Source organism: Bacillus rossius, chromosome 2, assembly GCF_032445375.1.
Source record: "Bacillus rossius redtenbacheri isolate Brsri chromosome 2, Brsri_v3, whole genome shotgun sequence".
Classification (NCBI taxonomy): domain Eukaryota; kingdom Metazoa; phylum Arthropoda; class Insecta; order Phasmatodea; family Bacillidae; genus Bacillus; species Bacillus rossius.
In genome coordinates this window covers 99484959-99500597 of record NC_086331.1, presented here as the reverse complement: position 1 = coordinate 99500597, position 15639 = coordinate 99484959, and the positions used below count along the sequence as shown (strand labels likewise).

The window sequence follows — 15639 nt, the reverse complement described above, 5'->3', positions numbered from 1 at the left end:
AACTTCCATGTCAACTTACTCCGAAGCACTTGACCACCTGGACAAGCTGAGGTTATTTGTTCATGGAACACCAAATGTTCCAGATAGTGTGAGGAAGAGTATGTGGGAATTGGACAATTTTGTGATGTGCCAGTCCAAAAATGTGTTAAAACAAACAACTCTGATTTTGTTTTTATGTAGAGTTTTACTATCTATACTAATATTATAAAGCTGAAGAGTTTGTTTGTTTGTTTGTTTGAACGCGCTAATCTCAGGAACCACTGGTCCGATTTGAAAAATTCTTTCAGTGTTGGATAGTACATTTATTGAGGAAGGCTATAGGCTATATTATATTATCAATAACATTAGGGATCCTTACTAAAAGTCCAATTTAGAATCAAATGCATTGGAGGGGGTTAGATACAACATGCAGTACACGTACGAAGTGTGTGTTGTCAATGCCGCAGGCACATAGAAGTTTATTTCCTATTGCCTATTAACATTGTTGCCACGCACTACATGCCTTATCATTCTTAATTTTCCCATACAAGTAAAAAACACCTGTGCGATATTAACAACGAAGCAATCAGTACCCTCATAAGAGTTCAATTAGTATTTAAATACTTTTTATCACTTTAAATTGCAAACCTAAACTATTGTTTTTTTCCTCTCTCTGTGTTTAATTAATTTTTTTATTGCCCTTTTTTTCAAGTATATATATTTTACAGACTTGAAACTTCACAGTAATGTTCCTTATGTTAAGCAGGATGACATTTTCCGAAAATTAGATCCCATGGGTGTGATTAAAACCAGCCAACAGTGGGTACTTTGTCTGCATGAGAACAGGATTTTGCATTGTTCATGCCTTCTGCGTCTCCATGGCAACGGGCATCGCGCGGCAGTGGCGTACCCACAAGGAGGGGCATGTATAATGAGTGGCGCAAGAGTTATCTGCCTGTAGACTGCCGTAGCGAAGTACGGGTACATCAGTTGTACGTTGCGTGCACGAGTCGGGAAACCATCGGTGCTATTCATTTTCTCTCCGGTACATTATACAGCATTGTAATAAATTTTCACTGAATTTTTTTTATTTACCATTACTGTAAATGGGAGATGTGACTTAATTTTTTTCCATTAGTATAGCCGTGCGAAGCCAGGTCGGGCAGCTAGTATATTATAAATATAAATATGCTCATCACTGACTCAGTAACAACATATGAATTCTGTTTTCATGCACTTATAGTGTAACATTTTCATTGCTCTTTGCTAACATGTTCCTCCTAGCATTGCTGCAAAGTCTGTGGCGTAAAGAATACGCATGGGGCCATAGTGTCATATTTTTACGAGGCCGACAGTTTCAGCATTTTTCAGTGATTGTTATATTCATAATTTTTTCAACGGGTGCCTTAAGCACCTTACAACTAACTAGTGTATGTATGTGTGTGTATGTGTGTGTGTGTGTGTGTATATATGTGTGTGTAAACATGTGCATTCCGAGTATGTTGTAAAAATATTAATTCTTGAAGACATGCTTAATCCATAGCAAATTGTAATCCAATATTTTATGTAATATGTTTTAATTGGATCAGAAATTTAAGCTAATATTGTCAAAGACTGGTATGTTTACCTAAAAGCATTAATTACACCAAAATACTTGAGATGGGACACAATATTTTGATATAATTTAGCAGAAACTGTATACCTCATATTAAATCTAAACTCTTCTTACAAACCAAAGGTTTTTTTTACATGGTGATGCACACTCAAGTGATGTGTGTCAGTCAAAGTCTTAAACAGGCTGTAAATTAGAAATGATCTTATTACAACAAATCTCTTGATATTCTTGTAAAATTATTAAATAATAGCTTGTGTAGATTCTGTAATATTACATTCCTAATTATACAATTAACATAAATCTATTTATTTTCTAAAGATAGTTTTTAGCTGGTTAACACCAATACCTGGTGATGTGGTGAATGTGATCCAGAACCAATGCATCCACCAGTGTAATGTCATGCTCGAACTAAATATTAGCCAGTCACTGCATAAACTGAAATGAAAACAAAATAATGGCAGCCAACATATAATAAAAATGTTACTTTAAATTCTTTAACATAAAATGTTTCAAATTAAGAAGTATTATTAATTCTAATAACATGAAAAGCTATCAAAAACAGCTTTGTAGCATTATGTGTAGGACAAAATTTTGCACACCTACAATAAAAAACACTTGCGCAAAAATTATCTACGGTAGGGTTGACTTTAATTTTGAAACATTTCAAATGTCTTTTTAATATTAAATGAATTTTCTTAAAAAAATGGATGCACTTATTTGATTTATAATTTTTAATGGAAAGTTAATTATCTGATATAAATTAGAGCAGTTAAGTTGTAATTATTGCAAAAATTTCACCAAAACTATTACTGTTTAAAATCAATGGCAAAACTCCACGGAAACATATGAATTATATTCACATTAATTTGAGAATCCTTTACACTTTTCATGATACCAGGAATTAATTTTGCAAATTATAATACACAAGCACTTGATAAGTCTAAACAAAATGGCATAAAGTGCAAGAATACATTAAATAAGGGGGTATAATATTTTTATTTTAAAGTAAAATAGTGTTTAAAATGTTCTAAAGTTTTAAAATAAACCTTCAAGCCTAAGAAATTACTCAATTCTTGACGAGTCCTATACTACATGTACAATATAATTGTATATTTTTGTAGTCGACTTGGACAATAAAACTACTATACTATACTAACACTTAAATAAATAGTTCTGTATACAAATTTTCAAAAATTAAAAAATAAAAAAAAAAATAAAGCACAATACAAAAGTTTAGATTAGCTAAAGATATTGTGTAGTTCAACATTTGCTTAAGTAGAAACACAACTTAACTTTAAACAATTTAGACCTTTAAACACAAAACTTGCCTATTATATATGCTAGGTTGTACAAAAGTTGGTTTACAAGTCTCTGACACACAAAAATTTAACTTTTTTAGCACAATTTTTAATTAAGTTCAGTGACATATTATGATTACCTACATTTAATGAAACAAAACTGTGCAGATAGCATTACTGAAAAGTCAAAATTAAATTAAAATCACGCCATAGCTCTGCCTAACATTCAGTGCCCGACAAGACAGTGTCTTACTGTTTTAGAAAGAATGAGCCATAGTTTGAAAATGGAAGTGTGCTATTTTAGCAAATAGGGTAGTTATGTTTAATAAAGTATCATATGAGTGCAGTTATAATTACTACCTAGTTAACTTCAAACTGGCAAAAAAATAGCATTGCAAATCAGCCCAACATGCAGCACCAGACAAGACTTAAATTATCCATTTACAGAAAAATTGCACTTCTGCAATATCGCAGGTAGAAGTTTTCCAGCTAAAATTATACACACAATCAGCAGATCTTGCACCAACGGAGAAAAAAAATCTATTTAACTCAAAATAATTATACATAAAAAGCAAATTATTTAAAATACTAAAATTATTGTTATTATAAAGTACCTACATCTTAAAGGTTTTATGAAACCAAAATACTTCATAAATTTTTTTTTTTTTTCAAAATCGTTTATTTTTGAGAATAGAGAGACTTTTGCTCTGTTGGTGCAATAATAATACTGACTGATGTCAAAATTAAATAAATACCACACAGTGGTATGCTTAGGTCTACATAAAACATGCAATAAGTCCTTCATTGAATATATGAGAAAATTAAACAAGATTTTTCTTTAAATATTTTGTCATGAAGGTGGAATCCTGCCAAAATAATAACTTACTAATGCAAATTAAGCTAAACCAGGATTACAAATTCTTTAACATGTATTGAAGCTTGACAAAATGTTTTCACTGTTTATTATTCATTAATAATATGTTAGTATTGTACAAAACAGATAAGTACCTGTTTAACTAATATCCAAAAAGTTACAATAATAATTACTGATGTACATTCTTAACTCAGCATAAAAAAACTATCAACAGTGGCTCCAAACCTGATATGGACATCACAAGATACATACTCCGTTTACTTTTACCATGGAGAAATTATTAATATTAAATTGATTAAACATTAAATTATAACCATTTAAAAAATAATGTGCTCCCAAATCCAAAAATAAAATATTCCTCTTAGGTATTATAAGTAACCTAAGTAATTAAAGGCATTGTGTGATTGAAATGAATGCTCAAACTATTAAGCATGAAAGTAAAAAAAAAAAAAAAAGTAAAAAAAAATATTAAATTGGTTTTTAAAGGGTAAGATTTAATAAAATTGGATAGTCACAATGGGATTTAAAATTACATTTCTCTATTTAGTTTACAAGTGTCAGAAAATAAAATAACCTTTAATTATGTGACAAAAGTTGTTTTAAATTTGGCGTTTGGAAGTATTTCCCAAGGCAGCACACATACAGTCTCAAATTTATCTACTCGTATATTTTGTACACAGCTAAATACAAAAAGCAAGTAGTTACCCATATAAACTAAAATTAAAGAAAAGGCCATTATGGATTAGTCACAAGATAATTATTTTTAGGATCATCTGCAAAACATTGCAATAAACTTCTAAGGAGTTTAAGAATGTAAAGCTAAAGAGCAAAATATTTACCTACAAATAGTATAAATCATATTAGCAATTGAAAGGGGAACAAGTACAAGCATTTTTTTATTATCTCATTCCATTCTAATAGGATTGTGTTTATTGATTATAACTTGATTTCAATTTTTTTTTCACTTGCAATTTAATATTAAAAAAAAACTTGATTTTAAATTCCCGGTGAAACACCTAAATTCAACATGGCGCAGCTTGCTGCTACGTCACCCGGTAAAAGAGCGCTCTACCCACTTCCCGTCTCATCAGGTAGCCACAGCAAAAGTGACAAAAAACACACCACTCACATACCAAAATGAAACCATCAGTATAACATTGGCAAATACACCCACCCCTTGAAGTAACGCAGTTTGATTAGTGTTGTTTTGAAGAAATGACGCCAATAAATTATGGCATGATTTGAAGTAGCGCTGTCGTATATTCAAAGTAGCGCTGTTTTCTTTGACGTGAATTTTTATTTCCATGCCCAAATAATAGCAGTGGCACTTGTGTAGCGTTACATACAATGCAACAAATTAATAATGTGACGAATCAACAAACCATTATTTTGCTCTCTCCTCTGTAGCTATTCACTTCCTTTATATCGTATATATCTCTGACTGTCAGTGTGTTCAGTCAACGTTTTTAAGCCATCCCGCATGTGAGCACCAACTCTGGAGAGTAAAGCTAGAAGCTTTCAGTGCTAATTTACCTCACACCTACTAGGATGCACTAGTAGCAAATCATGGCAGACACACATTTACTAAACAACAGATTCAAGAATTACTTTAATCTTTCTAATAATAGACAACATTTAAGTTTGTGCTTTTTCAACTCCTCTATTAATAACATTATTATTTTGTAACTCAAAAATGTTGTTAGCACCTACTAAGGAATTCTATGCTCAGGCCCTATTAATGTAAACAATGTGGTATGTGGATTTTTTAAATTTAATTTTATGTTGTTTAATCTCAAAATGTTATTCAAACTTTATTCAAATGTACTTCAAATGTATTTATACTGTAAATAATTTTAACGGGAGCAGTGTCTTGATTAAAATGGAAGTAAGTAGACATACTTAACTGATTAGAAAACAAATTATTTTCATTAACATGCAATCTTATAGAAAAAATGTATTTCATTGGCTCTGCTATGATTAGTGCTCTATTTTCCTGGAACAAATAAGAGTATTACTTTGAGGGGCAGGTGTAAAGCTATCTCACAAAAACCTTTGAAGTTTTTTTTGACATCAATTTAACATATCAGTGTATTTAAGAATATTTAAAATTCAGTGAAAAATTTGTTCTTTGAATGATCTGTTAGGTCAGGTATATCAATTAAATATTAAATATTCATTACGTATTACATACATCCTATTAATGTAGCAGACCTAACCAAACAAACCTTTATTTCTAGCAAGAATCAGAAATATGTGCAAAAATCTAACATCTGGAACATATATTAATGAAATCAATCAACAATACTACGAAATAAAAAAAATGAAATGACTCACCTTCGACAACTTACAACTACTCACAACATGCGAAAGTCTTGTTTCAAATATTATCCACTGCGGAAATCTTATCCTTCTATGAACATGCTACTAGAAAATAATTCTGTCTCAGTTAATGAAATTATATTATATTATATTATTGCACTTTTACAGAGATTAGAAAGAATGTCAGGATTTAAAAAGTGCATTTTCAGGCAGTTTATTTGCTTGTATCCCTGCCCTAGATAATAACCCAAAAATACTTCTTACATAAAATTTACAGACCAATATTTAAAAGAATTTTTAGGTTATAAAATATCAATAAGATAAGCTTTAGGCAACTTACTGTTATGTATGTATGGTTGAATGGTTCTATCCAGGGTGAATATGTATGCACTTTTAACATATGCAATCATTTAACTGACTACACTGTAAATGTGTATGGAATACTCGAACACACAAACCTTTGCAGCCCATGTCTTTGACATGAAGAAATCTCCATGAGCATTCTATTCATACGGCCTTGACATAGCAAGTGAAACGCAATGCTTGCCAAGTGACTTTTGCCTCATGACATAAAGACAATTACCCAGTGTTTTCAGCCCATTTAAACAACCCCAACATTTCTAACATTTTTAACATGCTTTTTTTTCATTCAGAGGATGATTTTAGGTCTCTGTGGCACACACAAATTTGATAAACCGTAATTCTAAACTCTCACAATGTTTTAATGAAATACTTCATATAAGCATGTTCCTCATCAAGGTAACTGCACTAGCACTAGTCATCACTGCTCTAGTGGTAGTCACTAGCAACTTCAGATGTAAATAATAGTGAAGGTGCTCATTATATTGCCAACTTAAATATTGACAAAAATTTGGTCTGCTTTCTAGCTGTCACTACCACAAAAGTTTTTGGAACGCACCCTGTTTTCATGTAAAAAAAGTCCGCAAACCATCATTTGATTAATATGATATTTATTGGGTGACAAAAACTGGACTAATAACAATCTTATATTGCTAGTGTTTACTACAGCCCAGAGTACTTAAATAATGTTGGTTTTTTTTGTTGTTGATAGACAAAGTAGAGTATTAGGATCTGATCCAGTAGTTGCCACCTATGACGACTTCTGGGTCAGAAATTACTTTATTTTAATGATTGCAGAAATTATTTAAAAATCAATGTTTACATTAATTTGGGGGTCATTTAATAATTTTTTGACATATTAACATATTAATGAGTAAAACAAACAATATAATTTGTCTGATTCTTTAATTACACAGCAAAATGCCAAAATGAAAAATACTGTTGTATGATGCGAGTCAGTCATGGTAGCTACTCTTAAAGATGTAGCGAATGGTATGATTATCAAAAGAGCTGCAGAAAAAAATGGTGTGCCCTTAGGTAGGAAGATGGGCCCAGATTCATTTTTAACAAAAGAGGAAGAGTGTTTGTCAGTGGAATGGGCAGTTACACTTGCTAAAGCATATTTTCCTGTCACAAGAGAAGACTTTCAGAAAAGTATCCAGCAACTAGTCAAAGAACTAAAATAAGACTTTCCATTTAAAGGAAGCCACCCAGGAAGGAAATGGCTTGCACATTGGGACTTTGGGAAAACTCCCAATGCATGGATGACTGGAGAGGTGTTTTTTGAATACACGAGCAACATATTCTACCCATGGCTGGTAGAGGAAAATACTGCTTTGCCAGTTTTATTTTTCATTAATGGCCACTTGTCGCACATGACTCTACATACTAGTAAATTTTGTGCAGACCACGGTATTGTTTGTGTGGCATTATTGCCCAATTCCACACACATACTTCACCCTATGGGAGTTGGTGTGTTTAAACCTTTGAAGATTGGGTGGAAGAAAGCAGTTCACGAATGGAGAATAGAAAGAATCTTAAACAACGAAGAGACAACTCTGAAAAAGCAATACTTTGCGAAACTGCTAGAAGACACCATCAACAAAGGCATACAGCCAGAACACTTGGAGAGTGCTTTCCGATCATGTGGGCTGTTTCCATGGAATGCTACAGGAATTGATGTAACTAAGCTGATTCCAAAAGCTGCTAGTAAAGTTTTAGCATCGCTATTGGAATCTGCTAGTTCAGTTTCTCAGCACCTTCAAACTTTACTAAGAGCAGAGAAATTGCATCAGTTTAAAGTAGCTGAAGATGTCTGGCTTGGGGATGTAAAGGATGCTTCTTTATTCCAATTTTGAAAGTATCTACAAGATCTTACAAGCAAAGATGTACAGCCAAATATCACTTCAACACTCCACCACTTGAAGATCGCATGGCAGCAGGAAGTTCACTTCTTTCGTTGACACTTTGTGCTTAGACAGTCACATCTGATTGTACCTGATCCTTCCGTCTCAGTAATACATATTGATCAGGCAACAAAAACACCTGTTATTTTAACTGGTACTTCAGCCTTGCCAGAACATGTTGAACAGGCAGCTACAAAACTTAATGATTCTTGTTCTTTAGTTTTACCATTACAAGTTGATCAGGCAGTTGCAGTCTTTCAGAATCATTAATATATATTGATTAGGCCATCACAACATCTGTCCATGTACCTGGCCCTTCTGTTTCCTCAGGTCCATTGCCTGCTGTGACTCCAAATGGGAATATAATCCCCTCTCGTTTTAAGCGTACTTTATTTTGGCCTGGCCTCAACAACATAGGTAAGAAAAGTGAAAGAGCACCAAGAGAAAAAAAATCCCAACAGTGGCAAGTTCAAAACTATGACAAGAATATTACATGCGAAAAGAAGAAAAAAAGATGGAAGTGCAACAAAAAAAAGAAGAAAGGATTACTGAAGGAAATAGGAAGAAGATAGAAAAAATTATGCTAGCTAAAGCTCAGGTTCAAAGATCATCACAACATAACACATCATCAGAAGATGATCCCTCATGTCTGGACTCATCAGATGAGTGCAGTGATTCTAGTGAAGATGGCATTCTTCGTGTTCAAGCACCAAGAAAAGATTAACTTGAGACCTTTGCCCTCGACACATTTCAGGGAGGGAAATGAACAGCTATGTATGCATCACACAAAAGGTAGATGGAACTGAACTCAAGTAATGAAGTCTACCGATAGTTCCAAAAATATATTTGTAGCAAAAGATAATGATGTCTCATACATTAATGATGCAGCAAAGAGCCAGAACGAGGTACATTTTTAGGGTTCCTATTGATGTGCTTGAAATGTGTGGAACCATTGTAAGAAGTTTCAAGATTTTAGTGCTTAAAATGACTTTCTTTTCAGAGTATTAATCTAAAATCACCTATAAGTTGCTTTAACTAAAATGTGAAGAACTCCTGCAAAATTGTTCTACATTTTTGTGCTAAGTTATCAGTTATGATTAAAATGATTTTTTTTTTTAGTAAAGTTCTCATCTAAACTGTTTTATATTTTCTACAGTAATTACTACTTTAAATAGTTGAATTTATTATTTCTCTTTACTATATAGGCTACTGTTTAGGTAGAAAAAATGATGACCCTACTATGATCTTATTGGAGTTGTACAAACAACTATTATTTTGTTTGAATAAGTGATTGATATCTAGTGTTTTCTGAAGTCATTGTAATAATGCAAATGTATATTTCATAAAATTCATATATATATATATATATATATATATATATATATATATATATATATATATATGTATGTATGTATGTATGTATGTATGTATATGTATGTATGTGTATATATATATATATATATATATATTTATTTTTTTTTCATGTAAAATTACAGATATTTGTGAATTCGCATATTTACAGGAAAACAGCTATGAACATCACTGGTGAGCGACACACCACTTCAGAGCACGTGGAAAACTACACACAACTACACTGTAAACTTATTTTTTAAATATTGTAAATGGAACGGAAGTATTCATGTAAAATTACAGATATTTGTGATTTCGCATATATATATATATATATATATATATATATATATATTCTTACTACAGAGCTGTTTTCAGTAACTGATAAGCATATATTGTCATAGTTAAAGTAATTTGTATGTTTTATAATGTACAATTGTTCATAATTAACTTACTTATCTAAGCAAAATATTGCATAGGTACAATAGGTATTTTAACTTTTTACTATTGATGGTAGTTTACCTTAGTTATGTTTAAATTGCCTTAATGCGGCTTAGGTTGTATTTTCCAATGTTAGTTGCACGTGAGTGCAGTAAGAAAAATCAATATTAAATTTAGGTAGATAATTTTTTTATATTACAAAAATATCTTTATGAATTACATTTTTGTTGTTTAAAATATAGTGCCTAATAATGTTCAAAACCTAAATAATACAATATTATCGTTCTATATCCATGAATGCCAACTAAAGCAGCCGAAATTGCGCATGACGACTACTGGTACAAACATGTATCAAGCATTGGGAATGTTGGGAAATACGAATCTTGACATGATGACTACTGGTTCATAATAACACTTTTTCAAAATTATTAAGCTACTAAAATAATTTGTTTTATCAAAGAGTGTTTGACAGCATCGTAATTTAAAGTTTGAGGTTAAACACAACCATAGTAGAGGCAGTAATACATCTACAAGGTTAGGTATACTATTTTTTTTCTTCTAAATCTGTTCTTACCATGACTACCACCATGTTTATTTCACATAACCACAAACAAATAATTCATCTTATATGGTCATTATGATAACTTTCAAGGTTATTTTATTTTTCAGCACTGAAATGACAAAGTTAAAATAAGATGTGGAAGTAAGATGATACTTTGAGTCAACTCAAAATGCAGAGGAAAGAAACACTGAAAATTTTCATGTAAAGATGAATGCTATGGGGAGGATGGCCTAGGGAAAGTTGTTATGTAAAGTGAGTGGTTACGTGCTTAACAAATGTTAACCAAATAAATGGCTTTAACTATTTTGAACCAATCTGAAGAGTGGAAGAAATGTTTTAGGAAAAATATTCTTTTATTTTTTCCTCACATTAGAAAAGTGAAGGATGTATTTCTTTCTTTGGAATCGCTTTAATAGTGGTTTGTCTTAACATCTTAAAGGAATAAAAGGTTTAAATTATTTTTGGTGACTATTTGTCTCAGTAAGTAGTTTTATATTTGTAAGATTGTTTACATTTTATTGATTTTTTAAGTAAAAGTTATTTATTTTGACATGTTTTGCTTAGATCTTCTTTATAATCTACCTTCCTACAAAGGTTATATTCTTTTCTTACATCATGGAGTAAGAGGGTGCTGGGTAAGACAGTGAACTTGCTGTCCAGGGGACTAGAGTTCGAAACCCGGTTTAGCCATCTTGATTTCTGTTTTTCGTTGTTTCCCGAAATCACTACAAATACAAGCTGGGCCAATTCCTTCCCCTAAATTGCTGTTCTGCAGTGGTGGGGATAGAGGGGATATATCTCCCCCCTGAAGCTAAGTAAAATTTTTTTAAATATCAATAGAAGAATTATTTTATTTTGGGTCATGCAAAGTAAGCTGTTACAACACCTGCAATTTGAACTGTGTGAGAAGCCGTGTCACCTACGGATACTTCTGTAGGCCCATTTTGTCAGTGTGTTAGTGTTAATAGTTATACAAGTTCTTTAGAATACAAGTGTTCAAATTTTTAGATTTTTCTATTATTTATAATCCCCCGTGAAAAAATTCCTTTATCTGCCATTGCTGTTCTGTAACATTGTGTATTGACATCTCTAATGACCTCGTCGACAAAAGTTTAAAAAAATGGTTACACTTTTTAGTCTTACAGAACAGGGTTTTTGGAAAAAAATCACCATTAAGGTTTCTGTTTTGCTTGTAAGCCCCACATATCTTGGAGCAAAACTGTACCATAAGGCTAGAATTCATCCTTCATGTTGGCTTGTTGCATTTTTATGTCACTACTGTTTTATAGCAATTTATATGGGTAATTCACTGCATACGTATGTATTGAAAATCTTTTATTGTTGTTAATATTTGTGCCATATACCTATATTCAAAACATTATCTGTTGTCTGTAAAATGTCAAGAAAATATTTGTAATAAAAATTTTACGTTACTAGGCCTAGCACTAGTCACTCATTAGAGGTTCAATTTCCTGCTTTTCCATAGATGGGTAATGCATACAAATATACTTTAATAGTTCTATTTTCAAAATATTTCTGTAACTAGTTTAATCTTGGAGGATGAAACCTAGACTTTCCCTTAAGGATAGGAGACTTATTTTAGGTATTTTGGGTGTAACGCTATGACATCACACCTGGTGGAATGTGTAATTTTTTTCTTGTTCAAAGGGCGGTCATAAAAATGTTACTACTTAAGTAGGCCACCTGCACTGGTGGAAATAGACCAAAATTGTTTTTCTTGTCCCATTAAATTATATGTTAAGTGTGATGATTATTTTTTGGATGAATCAAGGTATTTCACTAATAATGAGTTTAGATTAGGTAATTTTTTTCTATTAGACTATAAACGTAGCTAACATATTATTTTAACCAGGGGTACACTATTTAACCGAGCATGCCAAGAAAAATTTCTTCATTGTTGATTAGCAGGTAGGTGTAAAAATGTCTTTTTTTTGTTTAATATTTGGGCCTCCCTACAGTTATGTGAGATGATGATTGTTGTTCTATAACTTGTATGTTTACAGCTCAAAGTGCAGCTCTTTTGTGATTTAAAACTTTATCATAGGTGATTTATTGGTCACCTACAATTTACCTGCTCTAATTTAGGTAAATGCCTCATACTATCACATTTTCTGTCAAATTGTTTCAAATTAGACTTGTAGTCTACAAAAAAATTTAAGAGCGAATGACATCACTGAAACATCATTATGTCTATGACAGAATTGAATACCAGCCATTTTCATTAAATATTTTAATGTAAAACATCCTCTAAACATTTGTTGATGTTAAATGGTTTTAACAAATTAGTATCTCCTCTGTACAAAATACACATGACTATCAACAGAGGCACATATATTGAAATCTTAGTTTGAGAAATAAAATTTCTTCCCAAAATAACTTTAATTAAAATGCTAGGTACGTACAGTATTGAATTTATATTTTACATGAGAAGCTCTCATTGCATATTAAGATAATACTGTATATAACTCACATATATTGTTGCATAAACATATATATATATAAATTGCTATACAGTAATTATTTATTAATCTTTAAAGTATGAGACTGTCAAGATACAACAAACTAAATCAAAATTTTTTGTATAAAACCATGCAAAACTGACACAGATTGAATCAAACTGCAATTTTTACCAAATTTACAGGATAGAAAATTTGATAGAATGAGAGGGCCTTTCAATAGTGCTCCAATTCGATTAACATAATGAAGGCTAAGATGACAGTAATCACTTAAGAATCTCTTTTTCTAAGCTATGTTTGCTCAATACACTATAATCAAATCCTTCATTTAAGATGACGTCGGCCGGGGCTTCGCCCTGAGCCTGGACAGGCTCCGCTCCCTTCCTCACTTTTCCCTCCCGGCATTTCACCGCGAACGTGTGTTTGTTTTGAATTGCGCGCCAGGACCTCCCTCATGAGGGCGCTGTAGAAGCAGTGTGACGGCCCCTAATTATGTACCTAATTAATTATTGTAACCTTTTATTTTTAGCCCCAGTGTTTTTATGTTCAAGCCAACGTGCTCTTTTACTTAATTTAATAATACATTCTAGTTTTAAAGACGTTGCGCGGACGAATCCGCACGGACCGGAACTTGACCTCATTTGTAATTCTTTTAAGTCCCACATTAAATAATTACAGAAGTGTTAATGGTTTTTAATTAAGAGTATTGTGTTTTGTAATTAAATGATGTGTTTTGTAATTAAATGATGTGTTTTGTAATTATCTTCACTTTCGCCGGGGCACGAGATCATTAATTAACGTAACGGTTTTTGTACGGCGGAAGTGCGCCATTGCGAGGGTAGTGTAGCCTGTTCCTCTTCAACAGCCATCGAGAGTAGACGCGTCAGCACCCCGGGGGCCGCAATCTTTGTGCATCTGATCAAGTATTTCTGTTTTATAATTTATTCCTAAATAATTTCAATCTCTAGCCCTCAGGGCCGCTCTCGGTCGGTGGGACGTTTAATTAAATATTTATATAACTCGTTACGAACTTCTTTGTCGCAGTCCACAGGAGACTCATAGCGCATGGCCACATGGTTGGCCCATGCTTTACCTAAGCTGATCCGTGCCCAGGCTTTTTACTGTTTTAATGGAGAACGTGTAGGGAGGCGTGAGTTATGTTATTAAACCTAAATTTTAACTGAGTCGTGAGTTATATTTTACGTAATGAGAATCCAACCTTTGTACGAGTGTGGCGTGCCCGACGCCTAGAGCGGGCCAGGTTTAGTGTAGATTGACATAAGCGAATCAATAGGGCTGGTAACTCGTCCCACATGGGTCACGTCACGCCCTGAGAGAGAGGATAAGCCGGGGTCCACGTGTCCATTTCAAGTGGTGGCGCCCATATAAACATCTTTCCCCGTGAAGCAGTCGAGAAGATAGCCCTCAAATGGCTCCCAAGAGCGTGGGGCGAGTTACATCTTCCGCGAACGTGTGAGTTAGGCAGTTGTGCAGCAGGAACCGCGCCATCAGTAAACAACGTGACCAGCCGACCACGTGCGCGTCTGGGAAGCCCGACTCGAGCGATCACGTGGCCACATACCAGACAGTGGACAGTGCGGATTGTTTATATATATATATTTTTTATTTTTTTTGTGCGAAGCCGTGTTTGTGTGTGGGTCACCATCCGCGACGCGTAACAAGAGGAAGAGGCAGTTCATCAGCCTCAACCACGCGCACCTCATGACGGGAAAATCCGGCTTGGACACTTATCCGGGCGCGATACAAGCAGTTACGTTGTTCGAGTTAAACACCATGTACTGTGTTATGTGTTCTCGACCACGCCAGACTGGCGGGACGGCAGGAGCCTCGTGGGTGGGCACGTGCGTGTGCTTGGGGCAGTACGAGGGGTCACGTGTTCAGGAACAGGCAGTGCGGGAGGAGTACTACGGTCCGGAACAAGGGAAGTGCACGGCAGCGGGATGTGACGGGAAATCGCGGGAAGGCAGCTGGTGTCGGAACTGTAGAGCGTTCAAGCATGCAACGTGCTTAGATAAGGTCGAGGTGATGTCTTTATGGGACGGGTGGTACACGTGCCAGTGGTGCCACCACGTGAGACAGACGACGCAGCACATTGGCGGGCCGACGGGTCGCACTTTTGACCTGCCACGAGCGAAGCTAACACCCGTGGGACATGTAGAACTTCCTGAGTTTGCCGGGGGAACTAGCGACGACCCCCGGTTATTTCTAAGCACGTGTCAGGGACGACTGGACCGGTACGGGGTACCAGAAGACGAGTGGGCAGACCGCGCGGGCAACGTGCTCAAGGGGGACGCGAGGACGTGGTGGCAGATCTTGCATGAGTATGACATGTCGTGGACGGAGTTTTCGAGGCGATTCGAGGCGCGGTTTGCAGACGTGAAGGCCGAGATGAGGTTGCAAGCTGAACTCTACTGCCTCGCACAGGGCCCGACGGAA

At 34.2% G+C, this 15639-nt stretch overlaps 1 protein-coding gene across 2 annotated transcripts in view; it reads right to left on the bottom strand.

Moving 5' to 3' along the window:
• The window catches only part of LOC134529507 (uncharacterized), an 82074-nt gene that overhangs the window by 52694 nt on the left and 13741 nt on the right, over nucleotides 1–15639 (bottom strand). For both annotated transcript variants that reach the window (XM_063363666.1, XM_063363665.1), the window contains exon 2: nucleotides 1941–2029. In XM_063363666.1, the coding sequence (XP_063219736.1) occupies nucleotides 1941–1995 (55 nt within the window). In that variant the 5' untranslated portion in view covers nucleotides 1996–2029. The remainder of the gene's footprint in view (nucleotides 1–1940; nucleotides 2030–15639) is intronic.